The sequence below is a fragment of the Crocodylus siamensis genome, chromosome 6, assembly GCF_052110815.1.
Source record: "Crocodylus siamensis isolate JL-2025a chromosome 6, ASM5211081v1, whole genome shotgun sequence".
NCBI classification, from domain to species: domain Eukaryota; kingdom Metazoa; phylum Chordata; order Crocodylia; family Crocodylidae; genus Crocodylus; species Crocodylus siamensis.
In genome coordinates, this window is record NC_143400.1 from 53701767 (window position 1) to 53720721 (window position 18955).

The following is an 18955-nucleotide window of genomic DNA, read 5'->3' on the forward strand; positions in this document are numbered from 1 at the left end:
AGCAACTCAGGTATGCAATCCAAAGCAGGTAAAAAAGGATCACAGAGTCATCAACTCAACCACAGTTGGCCATCTCTTTAAGGAAACCATACATGAGCCTTTCTGGCCCAAATGTCACCAGCAGGATGTGGATTCTCTTCTGGGGCCCAGGCCTTCAACCTGTGGAAGGTTCCAAAAGGGACATTGCTTTATTCCCTGAAAAGGCAGGGTTGGGCCAAGTACAGGCTGCAGGGCTGTAAGCTTATATGTTGTTTAAGATCAATATAACCAACATTTTGAGCTATTCTTGATTTACAAATGGTTCAATTTACTTACACACCTTGGGTCAAGAAGACTCCTCAAAAACTGGAAAAGCAAGAACTGGTCCTAGAGAGTGAGGAAAACAAACAAGGATTAATATTTAAACACTATGTTGTAGTTCAGAGCAATTTTTACATGATAGCTTCTGAAGGAACTACAATTAATTCTGATGGGACCAATTCCCATGGAGAGACTGGTCTGTGATTCTTCTTGACCACAGATTTTTCACCAGTGTCACTTGTTGAAAGACCATCTCCACCCTGTGCTCACTCTCTGGTGTCTAATTGGTGTTGTGACCTCTACAAGGCACCCTGTCTCAGAAACCCCAGAGCTGTCCCATCAAGCAAAGAAATACAAACTTACCAGTAACTGGAGTTCTTTAACATGCATTAGCTACACACACATTCTCTCTTCCAGCCATATCTCAGGCCTGTGAGCTTTGATCACAGGCTTTTTGCCTTAGCAGTGCCTGTGGAAACTGCCTGTCTGTCTTCCGTCCCTGCTCTCAGGAGATAGAGAGGCATCGTGCATTTACAGCTCCCTGCTTCCTCTCAGCTGCAGAGTCCCATATTTTATTGTGACAGAGGATAGAGGGCAGTTCAAATGTTTTTGAGACCAATGCATCTCACAAGAACTCCGGTTACCAGCATATAATTTTATTTTCTCTTTTGTGAAAGGGTCCCCATCCACATTTGCTCTTGTGGGTGACTCCAAAGTAGTGCCCACATACCTGAAGGCAGGCATCCAAGTCCCCTAGATGAATAGGAACTGTAGGACTACTTGGCCAAGTGCACCATCTATCCTGGAGGCTTCCACAAGGATGTAAAGGCATAAATAGGACTCCTGGTGGCTGCCCTGCAGATGTCACCTACAGATGTTATGCAGGGAAGTTATGGAAGGGATTTGGGTACTAGTGGAACAGGCCCACATGGCAGGAGATGGATTCACCCGGGTGACCTCACAGCCTCATATCCAGTCAGACAACCAAATGCGTTCCAAAATGGGGAATGCTTCCTAAATCCATCTTATTTGTTGGATCAGCCAAAATGGACCAAGCTTTGGGCAACTCAAACCCAAGATAAGCACAAAAGAAGGTGCTGAAACCACCTAACAAACAATCTATCAAAAAAGTAAAACAAACCAACCAACCCAGGACAATTGAATGGTGAAATTATGTACAATTTTGGTAGGCATCACAAAAAAAAAAAAAAAAAAAAAAATTGGAGAAAATGAAGAAAGCCACAACAAAAATGGTTTTGTATCCCAGCCAGCTGCAGGATAGATAAGAAATGAGAGTCTATACAGTGTTCAGTTAGAAGGACACACATGTCCCCTTCTGCCAATTAAAGCTTCTCGGCAGGTTTCAATGAGCGAAAGGCAAGGAACAATCCCAACTCCACCCTCTACCACCTCCCTCCAGGATGTCTCTGAAGGGACTGTGTCAGGAGGAACCAGAGCCAGGGACTTCTTGCTGTGTATTTATGGAAGGAGAACATCAAGAACTGTTTTAGTAAGGATCTGGATGGCCTACATCAAGCCATGTGCTAGTGTACAGCAAAAGGAGAAAGAAATTTTCCCAAGGTGTGAGTTATTCCAAAGCAACCCACTTTGGGCAACTCACTGGTTCTGGGCATTTCCTGACAGGACGCTGGACTAGGAGGTTCTGCCATCTGCTCTGCTCTGGAGATTCCTATGCATATGGCTAACCCAAGAGAGAAACATAATACAATTACAGCACAACGCAGTTCAACCCAACACCTGTTGCAGCATCTTTACCTGAAGGTTGTTAATGATCCCCTCAAGCTGATCATTGAAGTGAGTGGTGATCAGGTCTGCAGCTTTGCCAGGGCTCAGCAAAAGCAGCTCCTAGGGACAGAAAAACATACCCCCACCTAAATTAGCTTTAGTTTCACAGGCTATAGGATCATGCATTAATGCTGCATCCACATACACTGTAATACTATTTACACCTCCATGTGACAGCATGTGAAATTTAGCAATGAACACCACTGGGAGAAGAATGCTTTTGAAGTGACAATTAGAAAAGGTGACAAGTTGTTATAGTTTTGGTCCAAATAGACTCCTCTGAAGGCTGACTGAAGGAGGTACAGAACTGGCAACGGAAGAGTGCAAGAGACCTCACACCTCTGAGGCAAAGGTCTGAATTGAAGAAACGCTTCTCCTCCCATACCTCTTCAACATCCTACATTTGGGCTGAGATTGCAGGGAGAGGACTCAGACCCAAAACCTAATTTCAGAAGGCATTTATTGGCAACTCAGTGGTATCAATGTCTGATAACCACAGACCTGAGTTGGACTGAAACTAGCAGCCTACAAGTGAACATCTCGGTAACTGAAAACGGAAAAAACAGAAAGCTTTTTAAGCCAAGATGATACAACAAATAACAACAGGGTAGCAGATAAAGAAAAATGGCCTTTATGAATGAAATCCGTTCATTCTGCATTAATGCAAAACATTTCATTACATGCTAAGAACTGGTCTACTTTTCAGTACTGCATCTGCCATAGCTCTGCCACTACCGCCCCTTGGTGTATGGGGGCAGAAGGGAGTTTCTGCTGTTTTGTGGGATGCCACCCATGTGATATAAAACCATGCTAATAAAAACTCTCTTCCGTCAGCATAGCTGTGTCCAGCCAAGGTTTTTCTGACAGAGCTTCATCAGCTACTGACAGTGATCTTTTCACACCCTTATGCCAACAACATTTTGTAATGCAGCCCATGCCTAAGTTCTTACCATCATTTATACTCATAAAAGTTATCCACATATGAAGATGGGACCCAGGACCCCAAAGTGTGCTAAATAAGGTATGTACATTCATAGTATTGGCACAGCACATGCACTGTAACGTTCCACTCCCAATGCATAATACAAGGCATATTTTAACCAAACTGATGTACATTTGGTCAGAAATTTGGCAAAACTTCTTAATCTGTCTGTTTTGTCTTCTGGATAAATCAGTCCAATACAGAACAGAATTTATAAAAATTACCGGAAGTCGCATCTCAAGTCTCAAACAGTGAAATTTAAGTGAATTTTCTGTGTTCCTAAACGTAACTAAAAACACTGAAAAAAGGCCATTGTAAACTGAAATTTGATACACAATTCTTATGGAAAATAAATGCTTTACTTAGTTTAAAAGGAAGATTTTACAAACCTACCAGATAATTATGAAAATAATGGACGGAGGGAGAAAAGTTTTTCAGCTTCGTAATTATATCATCGGTAAATATAGTTTGGAAGAAACTGCCGGCAGGAATTTGGAATGTATTCGGACACATTACCAAGGTAAAAGATAGTACAGGGAGCGTATTATTAGTTTAGATGCTCCTGCTCTCTTCACTGAAGCAACTGCTCCCAAAAATGGAGGGCATTTTCATCAGCGAGTTCAAAAGGGAGCACACCCCTGAGACAAGGGCAGACTCACAACAGCCCAAATACCTATGAGGGCCCCTAATGGCACCATAACCTTGACAGGTGGAATACCTCAGCTAGGGCCTCCAGGGATATTAATACAATGGGGTGAGAAAAGATAGCGTTGACCCTTCATTGCCAAATGACATACAAGAGATCAGTGCCAAGTGAGCACCAAGAGCAGGGCACGTTGTCACAGCTCTGGAAGTTCCCCACCTCCACACTTAACAAATAACGAAGGCATCAAGTTGGGCTATATACGGTGCAAGAGGGATCCCCCACCCCTAGAGCATATGTGGCAGAACGCTCTTCTCCAGCAAAGAGAACCTATTCTGATATAAGAACCTCACAGGAGGGAACCCCTCTTCAGGGACATCTCCAACATAAGGTATCGATTCATTGTGCTGGAGCAGTATTTATAACAAGCATTGATTAGTGCACATATTACTCACAGAAAGGCTTGGCTAGGCACTGACCAGAGTAGGTCTCACTAGAGCTCCTTACACAAGCTTAGACTGGAATATACATGTAAGAGACTGGTACAAGATAACAGAGAATGATACAAGATGTGTACTGCTGCTAAGAAGGCAGCTTAAGTCAAATATCTCAAGCAAGAATGGTGAAATACTTGTATAATAAAGGAAGAACAGGAACACAGATCAGGATGCATGACAGGTACAGGATGATCCAAGATAATAGAGGAATGTAATAGGCAGCTTCTTCAAAAGATGTTTTTCCCTAAATGCACAGCTCCTAATCAAGTTGTTTTGGTTAGTAATGTGGGTTGGTCTGTATAGAAGGGGAAGCTGGAAAAATTCTGAACCTTGTACTGGCTTGATGGAGCATACAGATTTATGACAGACTGCTGTCATAGGCAGACAGTACAAGAACACCCTGATGACCTGGGAATGTTTGTGCTGTGCTTTGTGAGCAATAAACCCAGAAAAGTTTTCATGAAAATGAGCTTGAGTGTGGTCTTTCTTTCTATAAGAAGTCTTTGCATATGGTCTCTATGCTGTCTGCAGAGAACTACGCAGACCACATGTAGGGAGTAGGAAGGAAGTTTGACAGTGGTATGTCTTTGTGGGCTTGGATGTATAGCACAGTAGATAAGCACTATGGGCCAGACCCTATTCAGCATCTAAGTGTGATCCAACTTCACCCTTCCTGAGTGCATGAAAAGCCATTTAAGATTACCAAAGTAGATGAGTAAGGCTAAGATGACTGTGTGTTAAAGTCACAAAAAGTAGCAGACATATGGACAACTCGCCCATCTTTTGCATCGAGTTTTCCCTGGACTCTAGCAGGGTGCAGTAGGGTGGAACCACAGTGGCTAAGTCCACTTCTGCACCTAATCAGTAGAGCAGTATTTGGCCCATACATATACTGAAGATATACATACACAGTATAGTACAAATGTACAGCAACTGCAAGATCCTTTGCAATGCTACTCCTCTCCTACCAAACAGCTATGCCATTTCAGAGACGGACATGCTCTCTCCTCCAAACCAGCATGAGGTGCTGAAATTCAGAAATGCCATCAATTCAGCGTATTCTGTACCTCCATATGTTCCAGAGCTTTCTGCCACACTGAATGCTTCTCCTCTGTGCTGTATCCAGGAATGGACAAAATATTGTGGATGTAGTTGAAAACGTCTTCCTGAAAGGCATAAAAAAAATTGACAAAAAGGTATCATAGGTTCTTGTCCCAGCAACTGGCAATTAACTTCTCAGAAGAACAGAAGACAGCTTGCAAGCTCTGGTTTATTTGAACACAATCAATTTCAAGAACAGGCAACTGGATTTTTATTCTTTTTTCTTAGTTGTTAGACATGAAGATAAGGTCAGACTCCTTGGCAGTTCTTTTTAAACAGCTCAACTAACAACATTAGGAGGAGCATATATCAAAAGCAGCCCTAAGGCTAGCCCTTTTTAGTACCTGAGTCAATGAATACAAGTGAGAACATCACCAGCAACAGTTATCATATGAACCTAGACAGCTTCTAAAGGAAAATTAAGAGGAGTAACAGAACTGGCAGCAAAAGAGAGAGACAGGATGAGATCTGGCAAAAAGATGGGCTTGGACCCCTGCCATTTTTGGAGTCATCATCTCTTTTCCTACTCCTGCAGAGCAAGGACAGAGCTTGATCCCTGGAGTCAAGCAAGCAGAGGAGAGGAGAAAAGACAGCACCACTGTGAAGGGAAGGCCAGTCCTCTCCAAGCTCTTCCACTCTGGCCCCCCATTCCCTACTAGTGTTCACATTCTCTACAGCACTGGTCTCAGCAGTTCACCCCGTCTCCTTCACTTCCACACATCATGCAGCCCTTCTGTTGGTTACACCTCTGTTACCAACTCCTCTTAATTCTTCCGCTTTTCTCCCCCTCACTCTCATAACTTTCAACCTCCTGGCCTTAGGAGTATAGTGAGATCAGCTATAAAACCCCAAGGGGGAGAAGGTGGGGGGAAGCGGAGAGAGAAAGAGAGATGCAGGGCTCCTCTGCCATGTCCTTTTGTCATTAGGGCAGAGAGCACTGCATTAAAAAAAAAAAAAAAAAAAAAAAGCACATTTGGAATAATGTTGTACCAGCCTTCAAGAGGAAGGGCACCTGATGCCCAAAAGGCTGTCCAACAACTCTCCCACCTATACAGTTGGCCCAATAAAATGATATCATAAAAAAGCCTCACCTCTGAAAAATCAGAGGTACTGCTACTTACCTAGCAGCAAGAATTTATACCCCAGCCAAAAAAAACACAAGGGGATTTGAAAGCCTCTGGTGAGGGGAATAATAAGGTCAGAGACACAAAAGAAATATGGTAAGGAACTCCAAAAACAAGCCAGGCTCAGGAGCAAACCCAATCTCAGATTTATGTACTGCTGTTCAAGTTACAGATGAGGGCAGGGAGCTGTGTGGAGCTTAATTCAGACCATGACTACAGTAGCAATTGTTCAGTCAACCCCCCAGAAAAGAATCAACTAGGATGAAAAAGGTTTTAAACCAGAGAAGTGTGACAAAGGGGGGTGAGCTGTTGTCTGCTCTCAAAAGCACAGATAGAAATTGTGTATGTGGTGAATGTGGTGAGAGGGAGGGGGGAACCCCCCGCAAAACCCTGATGTTCTTGAGTGAAGAAAGGTCAAATCTTCTGCTCAGAACCCACCTTTCTCACCGGATCACGCAGGTAACAATCAATGATTCGGTCATAGCGATGCTCCCGTTCATACATAAACTCACAAATTTGGTAGCTGAAATAAAAAAAGAAAGAGAGATACATTTCCCACATCAGAACAGCTCTGCTCTTCAATTTTTATTTAACAGTCAGTAAGACAAGACTATGCAGCCCAGGCAGCAGAAATTTTCAGCATGGCATTAGAAGCCTAACTCTGTTTATGGATGACTCGATCAGTCTAACGACTCCTGGAGGAATATTTCCCCAGTTTCTTGGCAAGTAGTAAGGCTGCTGCCAGAAAACCTGCTTGTTCTCTCCATGGTTTGTGACCGAATTAAAGCCACATCCTTCTTGCGTGCGTGCGTGCGTGCGTGCATGCATTGGGGGTGGGGGGGGACCTGTAAGCACACAAGGAAACAGCAGCTTTACAGGGATGCTCCCCTGCCTTTTGTTTCTACTCTGCTGCTGCTGACAGGTTTGTGTCCATCTAGTTAACAGTTCTCTTGGAGCATCTCACTGATTCTTTCAGGATGACCTTCTAACCTTTGTCACAGATTAGCACCAAGAGCCAGTACAACTATCCAGTCTGAGTTTATTCCCTCCATTTAGCCAGTACATGTGCCCCAGAATGAGATCCGTCAGCCATCCCCACTATGGAACCACCATGCTCTGGCCACCTTCTGCATCTCAACTATCCCATGAAGTCTCCCAATAGAATAAACAGGCAACACGGAAAGGGTAAGCAGTTTTTTATTTCTGAAATACACCCAGCTCTAGGCTAAGCCACTGACACATTGGCTCTGAGGACTGTGATGCATTCTGGTATATAAGCTGCTGTCACTATTGACCAACCTTGAGTGTTTAACATGTTGGGTTTTTTTTAGTTAGGAAGAGATAAGGTTAAAAAAATAATAGTGCCAAAACAGAAGCAAGCAAGCCTTCAGCCTGCCAGCTGCCCCCAAATCGACAACTAGATCAGGACAGGGTAGAAGCAAAGTTCTGCTGGTGCCACCTGGTTGTTCTCTCCCTGGTCAGGGAGGAAGGCGAGGCACCCAAGCAGATGCTCAGAGATATCAGCCACTATAAACCACATAGTATTATTGATGCATCTGCAGGTCTCATGAAGGCTGACAGGGGTGTGGGCGATTCCTTCTGGGAGATACTCAAAGACAGTACTGAATGACTGGTGATGTCACCCAACTCTCTGGCTCTTCTTAGTTTGGCATTACAGCTCACAGTATCAGAGACAAAGACTTAGAGGGGGAGCTACCAACTGAAACACCACTTTCCAGAGGGATAAAGCAACCAAAGGAGATGATGTCCATAATCAGCAACATGAGGGCTGATCTGTTCCTGAATGCCTCCAGAATGAAGCATTCTACTTTCACCCATTCTGCAGTCACCTTTGTTACTCCTAAGGTAGATTGTTACAGTACACCTGGCACAGGGCTCACAACCTCCAGGTGAAGCCTGGGTATTTGAATTCTCATGTTGGGAATGAAATGCATCAAGCCCCACATGATGTGGGGTTCCAAAATGAAAGGTTCACAAACCTTTGTAGACAGTGCTGGTAAGGGGAGAGGAAAGAACACAAAGCAGATTACAAAAGACAAGTGTCTTGAGAGAAATTGAGGTAAAAGGTTTTACACGTTGGTCTACGTGCAAAAAATATGCAGAACTCTTGGCAGAGGTGATCTCTTTTATTAGACCAACTAAATTGTTCCAAAAACATTTCTTTTTTTGCAAGCTTTCGGGCTCACTTGCCCTTCCTCAGGCAAAGGAGAATGAACATATTGTAACATTTCTCCCAGGTGGAAAATAAACTTCATATTGCACAGGAGAATAAAAAGATGCTCTAGGTTCCCCTGTGTGAAAGGATCATTTTGTGCAAATTAGGCTTAAATAAAAGTTCAAAGAACAAAGAAAAAATTCAGCACCCAACTTGCCATCAGACAACTTAGAGGTAAACAGACTGCTTGAACTTTTATTTGAGCCTAATCTGCATAAAATGAACTTTTCCATCCAGGGGAACCTAAAACATCTTTTTATTCTCCTGTGCAATATGAAGTTTCATTTTCACCAGGGAGAAGTGCTACAATCTATGCATTCTACTTTGCCCGATGAAGGGCAAGTAAACCCAAAAGCTTGCAAATAAAAAAAAAAAAATTGCAACTATTTAGGTGGTCTAATAAAAGATATCACCTCTGCCAAGAGTTCTGCATATTGAGAGAGACACGAGCAACCATGCTGGGGTGGAAGGAAGTCAAAGCACAGTTGCAAGATGGAGCAACATGCCTGGAATAAAACTGATGATCAGAACAGCTGGAGAAGGCTGCAAAGGACATTGAAAAAAAACAACAGTATTCATACATTAAACCGCCCCCTGCAAAAACTTAAATGCTTACAATTCAGCTTTTTCTGCCATTTGGATGAGACGGTTCTCTTCAAACTGTACTATTCCCCCAGCCTGCAGCAGTTCTAGCAGGACCTGCAGGTATTCAATAACAATTAGTAGCAATATCCTAGCACCTAGAAGCCACAGAGCTAGTGTCATCCAACATACACCCAAATGTGCAGAGCAATGCAACTCTCTCCACACCAAAAAGCTCACAGCCTAGTCAAACAGTAGTGCTGTTCCCCCATTTAATTTTTTCAGTTCTCTGGTTTATTGATGCTCTCCCAGTTTCAAGGTTGTATTTTCCTACACCTCCCTTGGGGAAGGGGAGTTAGATGTGGTGTTTATTGCCATCTCCCCTCTTCCTCTGCACAGAAGGAGGGGATGAGAGGGAAAGGGAATGGGTGACCTCCTCTTTCATGGAATCCCCACAAGATGGAGTTGTGTGAAAATTTTGAGAGGGAGAAGAAACCAAACAGCCTGGATCTTGCTAAATTAATTGCAAGAAAGGTGACAAGAATCAAACCCCCAGAGGAGAAGAAAGTGCTAAAATGAGTGAAAAAGGGATCATAATTAAACAGGACACAAAAATCAGAAAAATAATTAATCAAAGGCAACTGATCTCAGGCCTCCGCTTCTCACAAAAGCTGCATCAGTTTATCTTCAACAAGCTTTATAACAAGCTAACTGCCTCCGTTTAAAACCTGTCTGGACACTTGCTTCAGTTACAGAGCTTCATTTCATTTTAAATCCATTTCTAGTGCACTTAAGTTAAACCAGTGTAAATCCAGTGATCATGCTCCAGAGCTCAGGAAACAGAAGAGCTGTTTTTAACCTTGTCCCTTAACAGGTTTCCCTTAAACATCAACTTCCAATTCAGCTAGAAAACTGATCCAGGAGCCCTTCCCATTTAGCACAATGCTCGCTGCCTCATGCCTGCATGCAACAGGCCTTTGTGGGAGGTAGCGGGGAGGTTAAATGAGGCCAAGGATGAGAGCCATTGGGAGTCTGGAACTTAAAAACCATATGAGTGGTCAAGCCAAACACATCACACCTTCAAATTAAAGTACATTGCAAATGAGCCTCAAAACATTCTACCTGACATTGTCAATCGTGCAATAAATGAGCAGAACTCCTGAGCCCTCTAAGGTGTGTTTGGGTGGGGTGGAGAAAGAGGCAGGAGCAAAACCAAGGCAGATGCCATGCTAACTCCATTAATGTTACATATGCTGCAGAACCCCGACACCTTTGGTTCTTCTGGGAAGAGGGGAAAGGCATGCAATGCATCTTTGTTTCTCAGGGTAAAGGGGGGAGGTTTCAGGCACCAGAAACCAACATCGCAGCCATTGTCACCAGGTACTTTTGCTCTGTGCTGTCTACTGTGTCCTGCTTCCACGTCCTTCTCCACCACCACGGCTCCTATACTGGCAGCTTCCACTCTGAGATGCTGCCCTCAATACATCATGAGGCCTGTCTTTGTTAACCAGGTTTAACTCTCTTCCTGGCACTTCTTGGGTCAGCCTTTCGCCCACAGCAAAGTGCTCCTTTACAGGCGGTTGGTTACCTGCTGTCTCTCAGAGTGTCGGGAATCATCATCAGGACTGCATAGAAATTCAAGGACCTGAGCAAGGAGAAAAAAAGATCATGCTCATGACTTATTTCCTGCTGGGTGTCTGCTCAGCCTCCTTCTCTTCCAGGCTCTTTAGATCTCGAGTCACAGCAACCACCACCCATCAGTGCAGCCCCCAGTTCAGGCCACACACTCACCTACCTGGCAGGTGTTGATACTAGTATAGTAACTCACAAGCAACTCCATCCAGACAGACACCTAGCAGAGGCACTGCTACAGCCCACCCCTAGAGAAGCACACTTCCCACAGGACTGAGGTATTTACTCGTTACATATATAGACCCGTATCTGCTATAATTAGTCTATTTAAGCATGTCACAACTAATCTGCTCATCCCTTTTAGTCTGGCAACACTGCGTGCTCTACGGTGCAATATGTATCCAGCCAAAGAGACCGCTATCAACACCACAAGATTAACTGTTTGGTTCTCTCCTTCCCAATACCTGCACTTTACCCTAAGGCACACAAATACCTGTAAAAAAAACCCCAAAAAAACCCCAAAAAACCAGGCTGGAGTCAACCATATCATAATGATGAAAGACTCAAAGGTAGGGAGAAAAAAAAAAATTAAGAGATAAAGAAATAGATAACCTAAACATGTTAACTGCACATTGCCTTTTCAACTCAAGAAGCTTGAGATTAAAGCAGTTTCTTCTCAAATCATATGGGTTTCTCTTCATCATGGCAGGCTGAGATTGGAAAAAGCATTTAAAAATCCAGCACCTATGTGCTCCTGGCCTCCATGTCTTTTCCAGTCCACCAGCCAGTTTCCTACCGCCTATATAACATCTAAAAGCTGGTGCAATCCAGACAACCTACAGCACAGCTAGCAGTTTACTTGTGGCACTGCATTCTAGAGGCCTCCATTTCACACACAGCAAAATATTTACCTGATCAAAAAGTGTCCTGTTCACAAACAACGTGTTGTTGGGCTTGGCGAGCTGCCGAGCAAGGAAGGTAAAGAGACACCCAACCTGCGATGGGGTGAAGTCAGAATTTTCCACCATGACCTGGCAAGTTGGAGGATTAAAAATAAAGAAGAAACAACATGATTTAGCCATTATGCAGTCAGCCTTGAGACAGACGAAAGCAGAGAACACTGCTAGATGCTGCAGCATGAAATGCTAGTTGTGCACCCGGCTGAACTGAGAAGCATTTGAAGAACAGCACACTCACATACAGGATCCCCTGGCTGGGGGAGCAAGACACTGCTCAGACATCAAGCTATGGTAGGTGCTCGTTCATGCTTTTGTCTTGGAAGCAGAAGACAGCAGGATGGAACAAAAAGGCCCCCCTGGTTCGGTGCACTTTCCTGCCCAATTCGGAAATGCAGCTGTGACAAGGCCAGGCTGTCTGATTACCCAGTCTCACAGCAAGTGGAGCAACTAGCAGCCTAAGAGAGAACTGGAGAAAGGTGCATAGGCTGGAACAGAGAGATAAGGGACGAATAGGATGGGGTTTAGCTGCTTGAGCATCTCTCTGTGTCTATGGCAGAGATGGTGGCTTCCCTGATATAAAGACGAAATGCCTACCCAGTCAGGGCTACCTGAGGGGGTGTGATGGATGTTACACTGCTTCTAATCACCTCTTTGGTAGAGGCGTCTGACTGAAGGGAAAAAAGGCCACATGCGTGCTTCAGGGCCTGAGGATGCAATCTACACATGCACTCCTATATCAAAAGGGCCTTGAGCAACGGTATCTTGTGACTGGGTGAAGCAGGAGTATTTACACCCATGGCTCAGCCTTTATGGGAGGAGATACCTCAGTGCAGAGCCTGGTCAAGCAGTGGGATCTCATCCTCTGTGCCCATGAACACAGGCCACTGTTCCCAAGGGTAGGATACCAGAAGAGCAACCCGGTGGAGAGGAGCATTTGCATTTGCACTTAGTTCCATAGTGGGGGCCATCAGGCCCAGGTGCCCCACATGCAACTCTGAGAGACTGTGCTAAGAGGAAAATGTGAATTTGACTGCAACTTGAAAGGGAGTGTCTCATTTCACTTCCTCAACACCTACACTGGCCTTATCCTGACAGCAACAAGGGGACACTGCTTCCCCCACAGCTTTTCTGAAGCTACAGAAGCAGCTCTCACGCAAGCCTGCAGCAAGTATGGCAGCTCTTTTCACATCCCTGGTGCCCCTGCTTCCCCAGAAATGTCTGCTGAAGCCCACCCACCACCTCCTTTGCTGGGTCTGGGAGCCACAAGCAGAGCACCAACCAAAGGATGACCTCCCCTCAAACATCTTTTCTATGCAGCCAGCGAGGGCAGCCCAAGGTAAGAGGATGAAGTGGAACTGAGGCGAGACAAACCATTACAGCCCCTTGTTCTCTGCTGCAGCCCAAGAGAGGACAGCCAGAGGACTTCCTGCCACCAGCTATCAATAGTCCAGAGGACCGTGTACCAACTAAGAACAGTCAAAGCACAATACACACCAGCCACTCCACCTCCCTGGCCCTGTGCTGGATGACAAAGGAAGAAGATATGGGAGCTAGACCAATCCCTTGCCCTCCCCCGACCCTTCAGTGAGGGTCTAGGGGCAGAGACCACCTGCTTGTCCCACCCAAGTTACAGGATGGGAGCAGAACATGGTGGGAAACCTGCCTAGGCATAGGAGCTGTGGCTCTTGGCCTGTCTGGAGAGGCCCTGCACCTAGGTTTGCCCTATAGAAAGAGAGAGATTTAGACAGCCCTTCTTGAACAAGGGAGCTCCAGCTGGTACACAGGGAGTTCATGCCTGCTCACATCTCTCCACCCAGCCTTGGCAGGTAACAGGAGCATGTGGTGGTGAACAAGTGCTTAATGGGGCTCCTCAGTGGGCCATTCTGGACCCTGCTTGCATAGGTGAAGGCAAGATGCATAAAAAATAATGCCGATTCGTATGTGCCTGGTCACACCTATACTCACCTATGCCTGGAACAAACAGAGGAAGCAGTGAAGCCCCAGCTAATTCTGAACCAAGTTAAGACCCCAGAATGATCGGGGGGGGGGGCTCTGCTCCACTGAGGCTGCTACCCCCAGGCCCTGTGTGAAAGGAAAAAGGCTTGGCTAGCTGCAGGTCACCCAGCACCTGGAGCCCATGGCCATGCTATTGTGGCTCTAAACTCAAGCAAGGTAGGTGTTGGAGAGTCAGTATGCCAGGGTGTGAATCTAATGATGCCCACCATCTATCATACGAGGGTTGCAGGGGCATGCGACCAGAAGGGCCTCAACCAACGAATGGTGCCTGAGATTCCATAAATGGCAGGAATGAATGGGACACTTTGCTTGGATAGCCCTAATAACAATAGGGGACTTAACTCCTTTGTGCTGGGCAGGTGCATCACCAAACCTGTCTTCTCAGTCAGAACTTGTGGCAAAACAATCTCAGCCAGGCCTCAGCAGTGCACCAGACAGCACTAAGTCTTCTGAGACTAGCATATGCACAATGGTAAGCTTATAACATAGGATACACAGACACTAGGAGTATGAAGTGGTGAGTCAGCGACCCTTTTAATCAAACCCAGTCAGGCTACACGAGACTGACTTATGCTAGAGGCAGCATGTACCAGTTTGGTGCTGGGCTGCCTGAGGATGCCAAAGAGGCACTCCAGTCTGATTAGAGAGGAGCATCTTTGCTTCCAGGCCACTCAAATACCTGAATGAGAGAAACACTGGAAATTTTCTCAGGCTCTTTCCACCCTAGCATGCCCACTCATTGGCCAGGCGTGAGCTGCTCCTTAAACAGCTTCAGGGTTTGAGATGAGTCCCGTGAGATGTGTGCCCTGCTTGTGAAGAAGGCTAATGGCGTAGTGTGCTGTATTAGTAAGAGCATTGCCAGCAGATCAAGGGAACTGATTATTCCCCTCTAATTGGCACTGGTGAGGTGACATCTGGAGTCGTGTGTCCACTGTTGGGCCCCCCATTATAGAAAGGATGTGGATAAATTGGAGAGAGTCCAGCAGAGGGCAACAAAAATGGTTTGGAGGCTGGGGGATATGACTTGTGAGGAGAGGCTGAGAGATCTGGACTTATTTAGTCTAGAGAAGAGTGAGGGGGGAGTTGATAGCAGCCTTCAACTCCCTGAAGGGGGGTTCAAAAGAGGATGGAGCTGGACTGTTCTCAGTGCTGCCAGATGACAGAACAAGGAGCAATGGGTTCAAGTTGCAGCAAAGGAAGTTTAGGTTAGATATTAAGACAAACTTTCTCACTAGGAGTGTAGTAAAGCACTAGAACAGGCTACCCTGACAGGTTGTGGATTCTCCATCCTTGGAGGTCTTTAAGACCTGACTAGACAAAGCCTTGGGTGGGATGATCTAGTTGGGGCTGGTCCTGCTTTGAGCAGGGTTTGGGCTAGATGCGACCTCCTGAGGTCCCTTCTAACCCTCATTTTCTAAGATTCTAGTGAGACTTTCACTGTTACAAAGCAGACGGACAGTAATGGAATTTGTCAAGGAACAGAGCCTTATTCTGTTGTAAGGGTCAAAGAATATCAACCCCCTCTTTCTGGGGGCCTTCCTTTTCTAGAAAAGGATTTCTCTGGCTGTGGTATGGGATACAACATTACCTGCTAACTCAAAAGCTTCACTTGCTAGTCAAATATATGCCAGATCACAAGGAGATCTTCCCCCCGCCCCCCTCCTTTCTCAAATTTATTTGGGGTTTGAGGAAACTATTCTAGTTGTTCTTCAAGCCAACAGCTTGTGTTCTGTAACACACAGGACACGGCTTCTGCTGGCTGAAGCCAAGTTAGACCCGGTCATCAGACATGTGAGCTTTACGCATCCTTGCTTCAGCTGAATCACCACCTCATTAGATTTTGCACTCCAATTCTGCCACCTGCAGACGGGATGTGAGCACCGCCTGCAGAACGTGGGCACCAATTCCCTTGCTGCCCAAACAAAAAGACCAATCAAAGCCCAAGCAAGGGAAACCACATTTACTGCCTTCTGCATACCTGCACTTGACAGCAACACAGCACGCCATTTATTAGTAGAGTCCAGCAGCGACAGCTTGCAAAGTAAAGCAGATATTAACCTGCACTTGCTTGTGCTTATCAGTACAGTGCTTAGCAAGGTTTTTATTCCCTTCCTGGCTTCCACCGCATTACCTTTCAAAAGATGCTTGGGTAGAAATTCTGACACTTAAAGTTAAGGAATATTTTAGAGGCAGCTAGCTCAAAGTTATTTAATGCAAAACAAGGGGTCAACAGGCTTTTTAAAAAAAACTTCTCTAACTCTGTAGATATTGCACTGGTGTTTATAACTCAATGATCATTCACCTTTGAAGCAGCATCAGAACAGCTCTTTGCCCAACAAAAAAAAAAAAAAATGTGCACTGAATGAAAACAAGACCCAACACTTGTTCAGCACAAACTAAAGGAAACACAGGCTTTTCTAAGTTTTCAGCAGCCTTTTGATTGTGTGTACTATTGTTCTGCTCATGTGGGGTGCCTTTAGAACAAAGGCCTTAAGAAGGCTGGTTATTTTAGTGCTACCAAACATGTCCGAACCTATCATTAAACATGTAGGATTTTCACCACAACATCAAGGCACATCGTGCAAAATTTCAGAATTTCTACAGTACTAGAGCATTTCTAAAAAAGACTTGGGTTCTTTTTTGTGCTTCCAAAGGTACCTCTCTCTCTGCCTTCAAACAGCTGTGCCTTTGGCTGTTGCTTTAAAAAATACATGCAAGGCACAGGGAAATGATTTACATGTGGCAAACGTATTTGCCACACACATTTTGTCTCTTGATCCACCTCCTAGTTCACCTTCACAGGCTGTTCTATGTTCCAAACCCCTCAGCACCCGAGACAGCATCAGGTTCAGATAGTTCCTACTCTGCCTCAGAGGTGAAATTAAAGGAGGAAGCTGAGTAGGGGAAGAAATTGTTATCACACCAGTCCCCTCACTTCTCTTTTGCTGACTGCTGTGCATATTTCAGCACTGCATCTCAGGTTTCCTGCCCCGCTGCGAGTCAACTGGGGAGCTCTAAGAACCTTTTCTTCCAGAATGGGGGAAGGAACATTCCTGACTCTCTTGTCCTGCTCAGAAGTGTTGTATTTTGGAAGCGGATATGAATGCCAAGCCTTTCCCCTTTGCCTGCAAATCATCAAGGTTTTAGATTCTCTGGTGGAGTACGGCATTTCTAATCTTCAGAGTGCAAGCAGGGGAGGCAGCATCTCCTGCCTTTTACTCCAAGACTTATAGGGAAGTGGTTTTATCTTGAGTTGAGTCCTTTTATCCAAGGGGGGGGGGGAGTGGGGAAGAGTATTCTCTTCATGTTGTGTATGGTTCCTGACTTGCCCATGCACTTGGGGTTGGTACTGGATGAATTTGTCTATTTTGGGGGTTTTCATTTGTTTTTTTAATGGAAGTATATGAAAGCATGCCTGGGTTTCCAAAATAGAGCACAGCACAATTAACTTGGAAGTGATGCTGCATGTTAGCATACGTGTGCTGGCCATTCCTGTCCCATCATGTGTACAGCACCTGACCCCTATGAGAAAGATCTCCCTCCTAGATACCATCTCTCAAACCCACTCAAGTTAGAGAAAAGAACAATTCATTGTTATGGGAAGTATTCTGAGGGTTTCCAAAAGTCACAGGCAGAAAAGGCAGCACTTGATTTTGAAAGTGAAACCAAGGTACACTCAGGCATGATGGATCTTCAAAACCTGATCTTCCCTGGGCTTGTGACTGAAATAGCAAAGCTTCTGGGTACGGTTCAGGCCCTACTCCTTTCACTTCAGCAAGCCATTTCACTAGCGGAAGAATAAAGCATCGAAGGATGCCAGAGCTCTGGGAACTCTGGACCTTTGTAGCTGCCCCCTGACCTGCTCTGCTTCTTCCAGCTGCCTTTCCTTGCAAGATTAGCTATCCACCCCCTCCATATACCAGCCAACAGCAAATTGCTGCTTGCTGCTGGGCTTAGATGGGTCCCTTCTTCCCCCCCCCGCTAGGTGGTCTTACATTCTCTTCCATTCCAGTTCCAGCTTCGTTCTCCACCTCTTCTATTCTCACTCTCATCTCTCTGCCCCAATCCTGACACAGCTCCATCTCTCAAGTCATTTACTCACTCAATTTACATAAAATGATTACTGAAGACAGGCAGGCTTTCCACTAGCAAGGCTGACTTCCACCCAAAACATACCAGCTGCACTAGCATTTAGAACAGCGATTCCCTGTCAGAGCTCAGATTCTCAGACCGTCTGTTCTGTCTTCTTGGCTGGCTTTTATCTGCCAAGGCGCCCCACTAACAAGTAGTTGCACTGCCTGTTTTCCAGGCTGTACTAAATGCTTAGAATTGAAGTCTAATGAAGGACACACATGAACCTGTGCCCAGTCTCAGTTTAACTAAGCTTACATCATTTATCCAGATTCTTTCTTCCCATGGATCTCACATTCCTCCAAGCTTTATACATGCTGGGCAGCACCAGTGAATTGCAGCTATTGCTAGGATTGAGGAAAGCAATGATCATTTTTGGCTAGGAGTACTGTAAGGCCTCGCTTCCTTTATGTCTGTATCTGCCCTTGGCAGTCTTCATAAGGATAAAAGCTAGAGCACAAGAGAGGAATTCACCAAGCAGCCCCTCTATTATCCCCTGGCAGGTGAGGAATTAAGAAGGATCTAGTCAGCTAATGTATTTCGCCCTCAAGACCTGTTTCCTGGCTTTGCAATCTTTAATTCAGGTGCAGGGCAAAAAGAACACTGGTGCTTCACATTTAGAATTACCTTAGAAAAATCAATACGTTCTCCACTGAAATTCCTAGAGGTCTGCACCCTGTAGCAGAATGCCAGCCTGTGGCTCAGTACCCACCCATCTTGCCATGAGAGACATTTCCAAGTCATTCTTAGAGGGCTACTCTCATCATGTGGATGGCAACAAGACTGGAAAAATTGAGTCTCCAAGCCCCACTAAGGACAGCTCAGATGCCATCTGTGAGAGACGCCGAAAGATGGGGCTCAGGGACAGTGTCAGAATCAGTGCAATGCTTGTATCAGAGCGAACAGCCAGATCTCAAGCTGAGGTTTTGTTTGTGAGAAAGGACCT

At 45.2% G+C, this 18955-nt stretch overlaps 1 protein-coding gene across 4 annotated transcripts in view; it reads right to left on the reverse strand.

The window, feature by feature from the left end:
- The window catches only part of VPS8 (VPS8 subunit of CORVET complex), a 151996-nt gene that overhangs the window by 67967 nt on the left and 65074 nt on the right, over positions 1-18955 (reverse strand). For all 4 annotated transcript variants that reach the window (XM_090051167.1, XM_090051165.1, XM_090051166.1 and 1 more), the window contains exons 29-35: positions 11815-11934; positions 10860-10916; positions 9306-9388; positions 6892-6976; positions 5296-5394; positions 2077-2166; positions 320-366 (exon numbers count right to left, since the gene is read on the reverse strand). In XM_090051167.1, coding sequence (XP_089907293.1) covers positions 320-366; positions 2077-2166; positions 5296-5394; positions 6892-6976; positions 9306-9388; positions 10860-10916; positions 11815-11934 — 581 coding nt within the window. The remainder of the gene's footprint in view (positions 1-319; positions 367-2076; positions 2167-5295; positions 5395-6891; positions 6977-9305; positions 9389-10859; positions 10917-11814; positions 11935-18955) is intronic.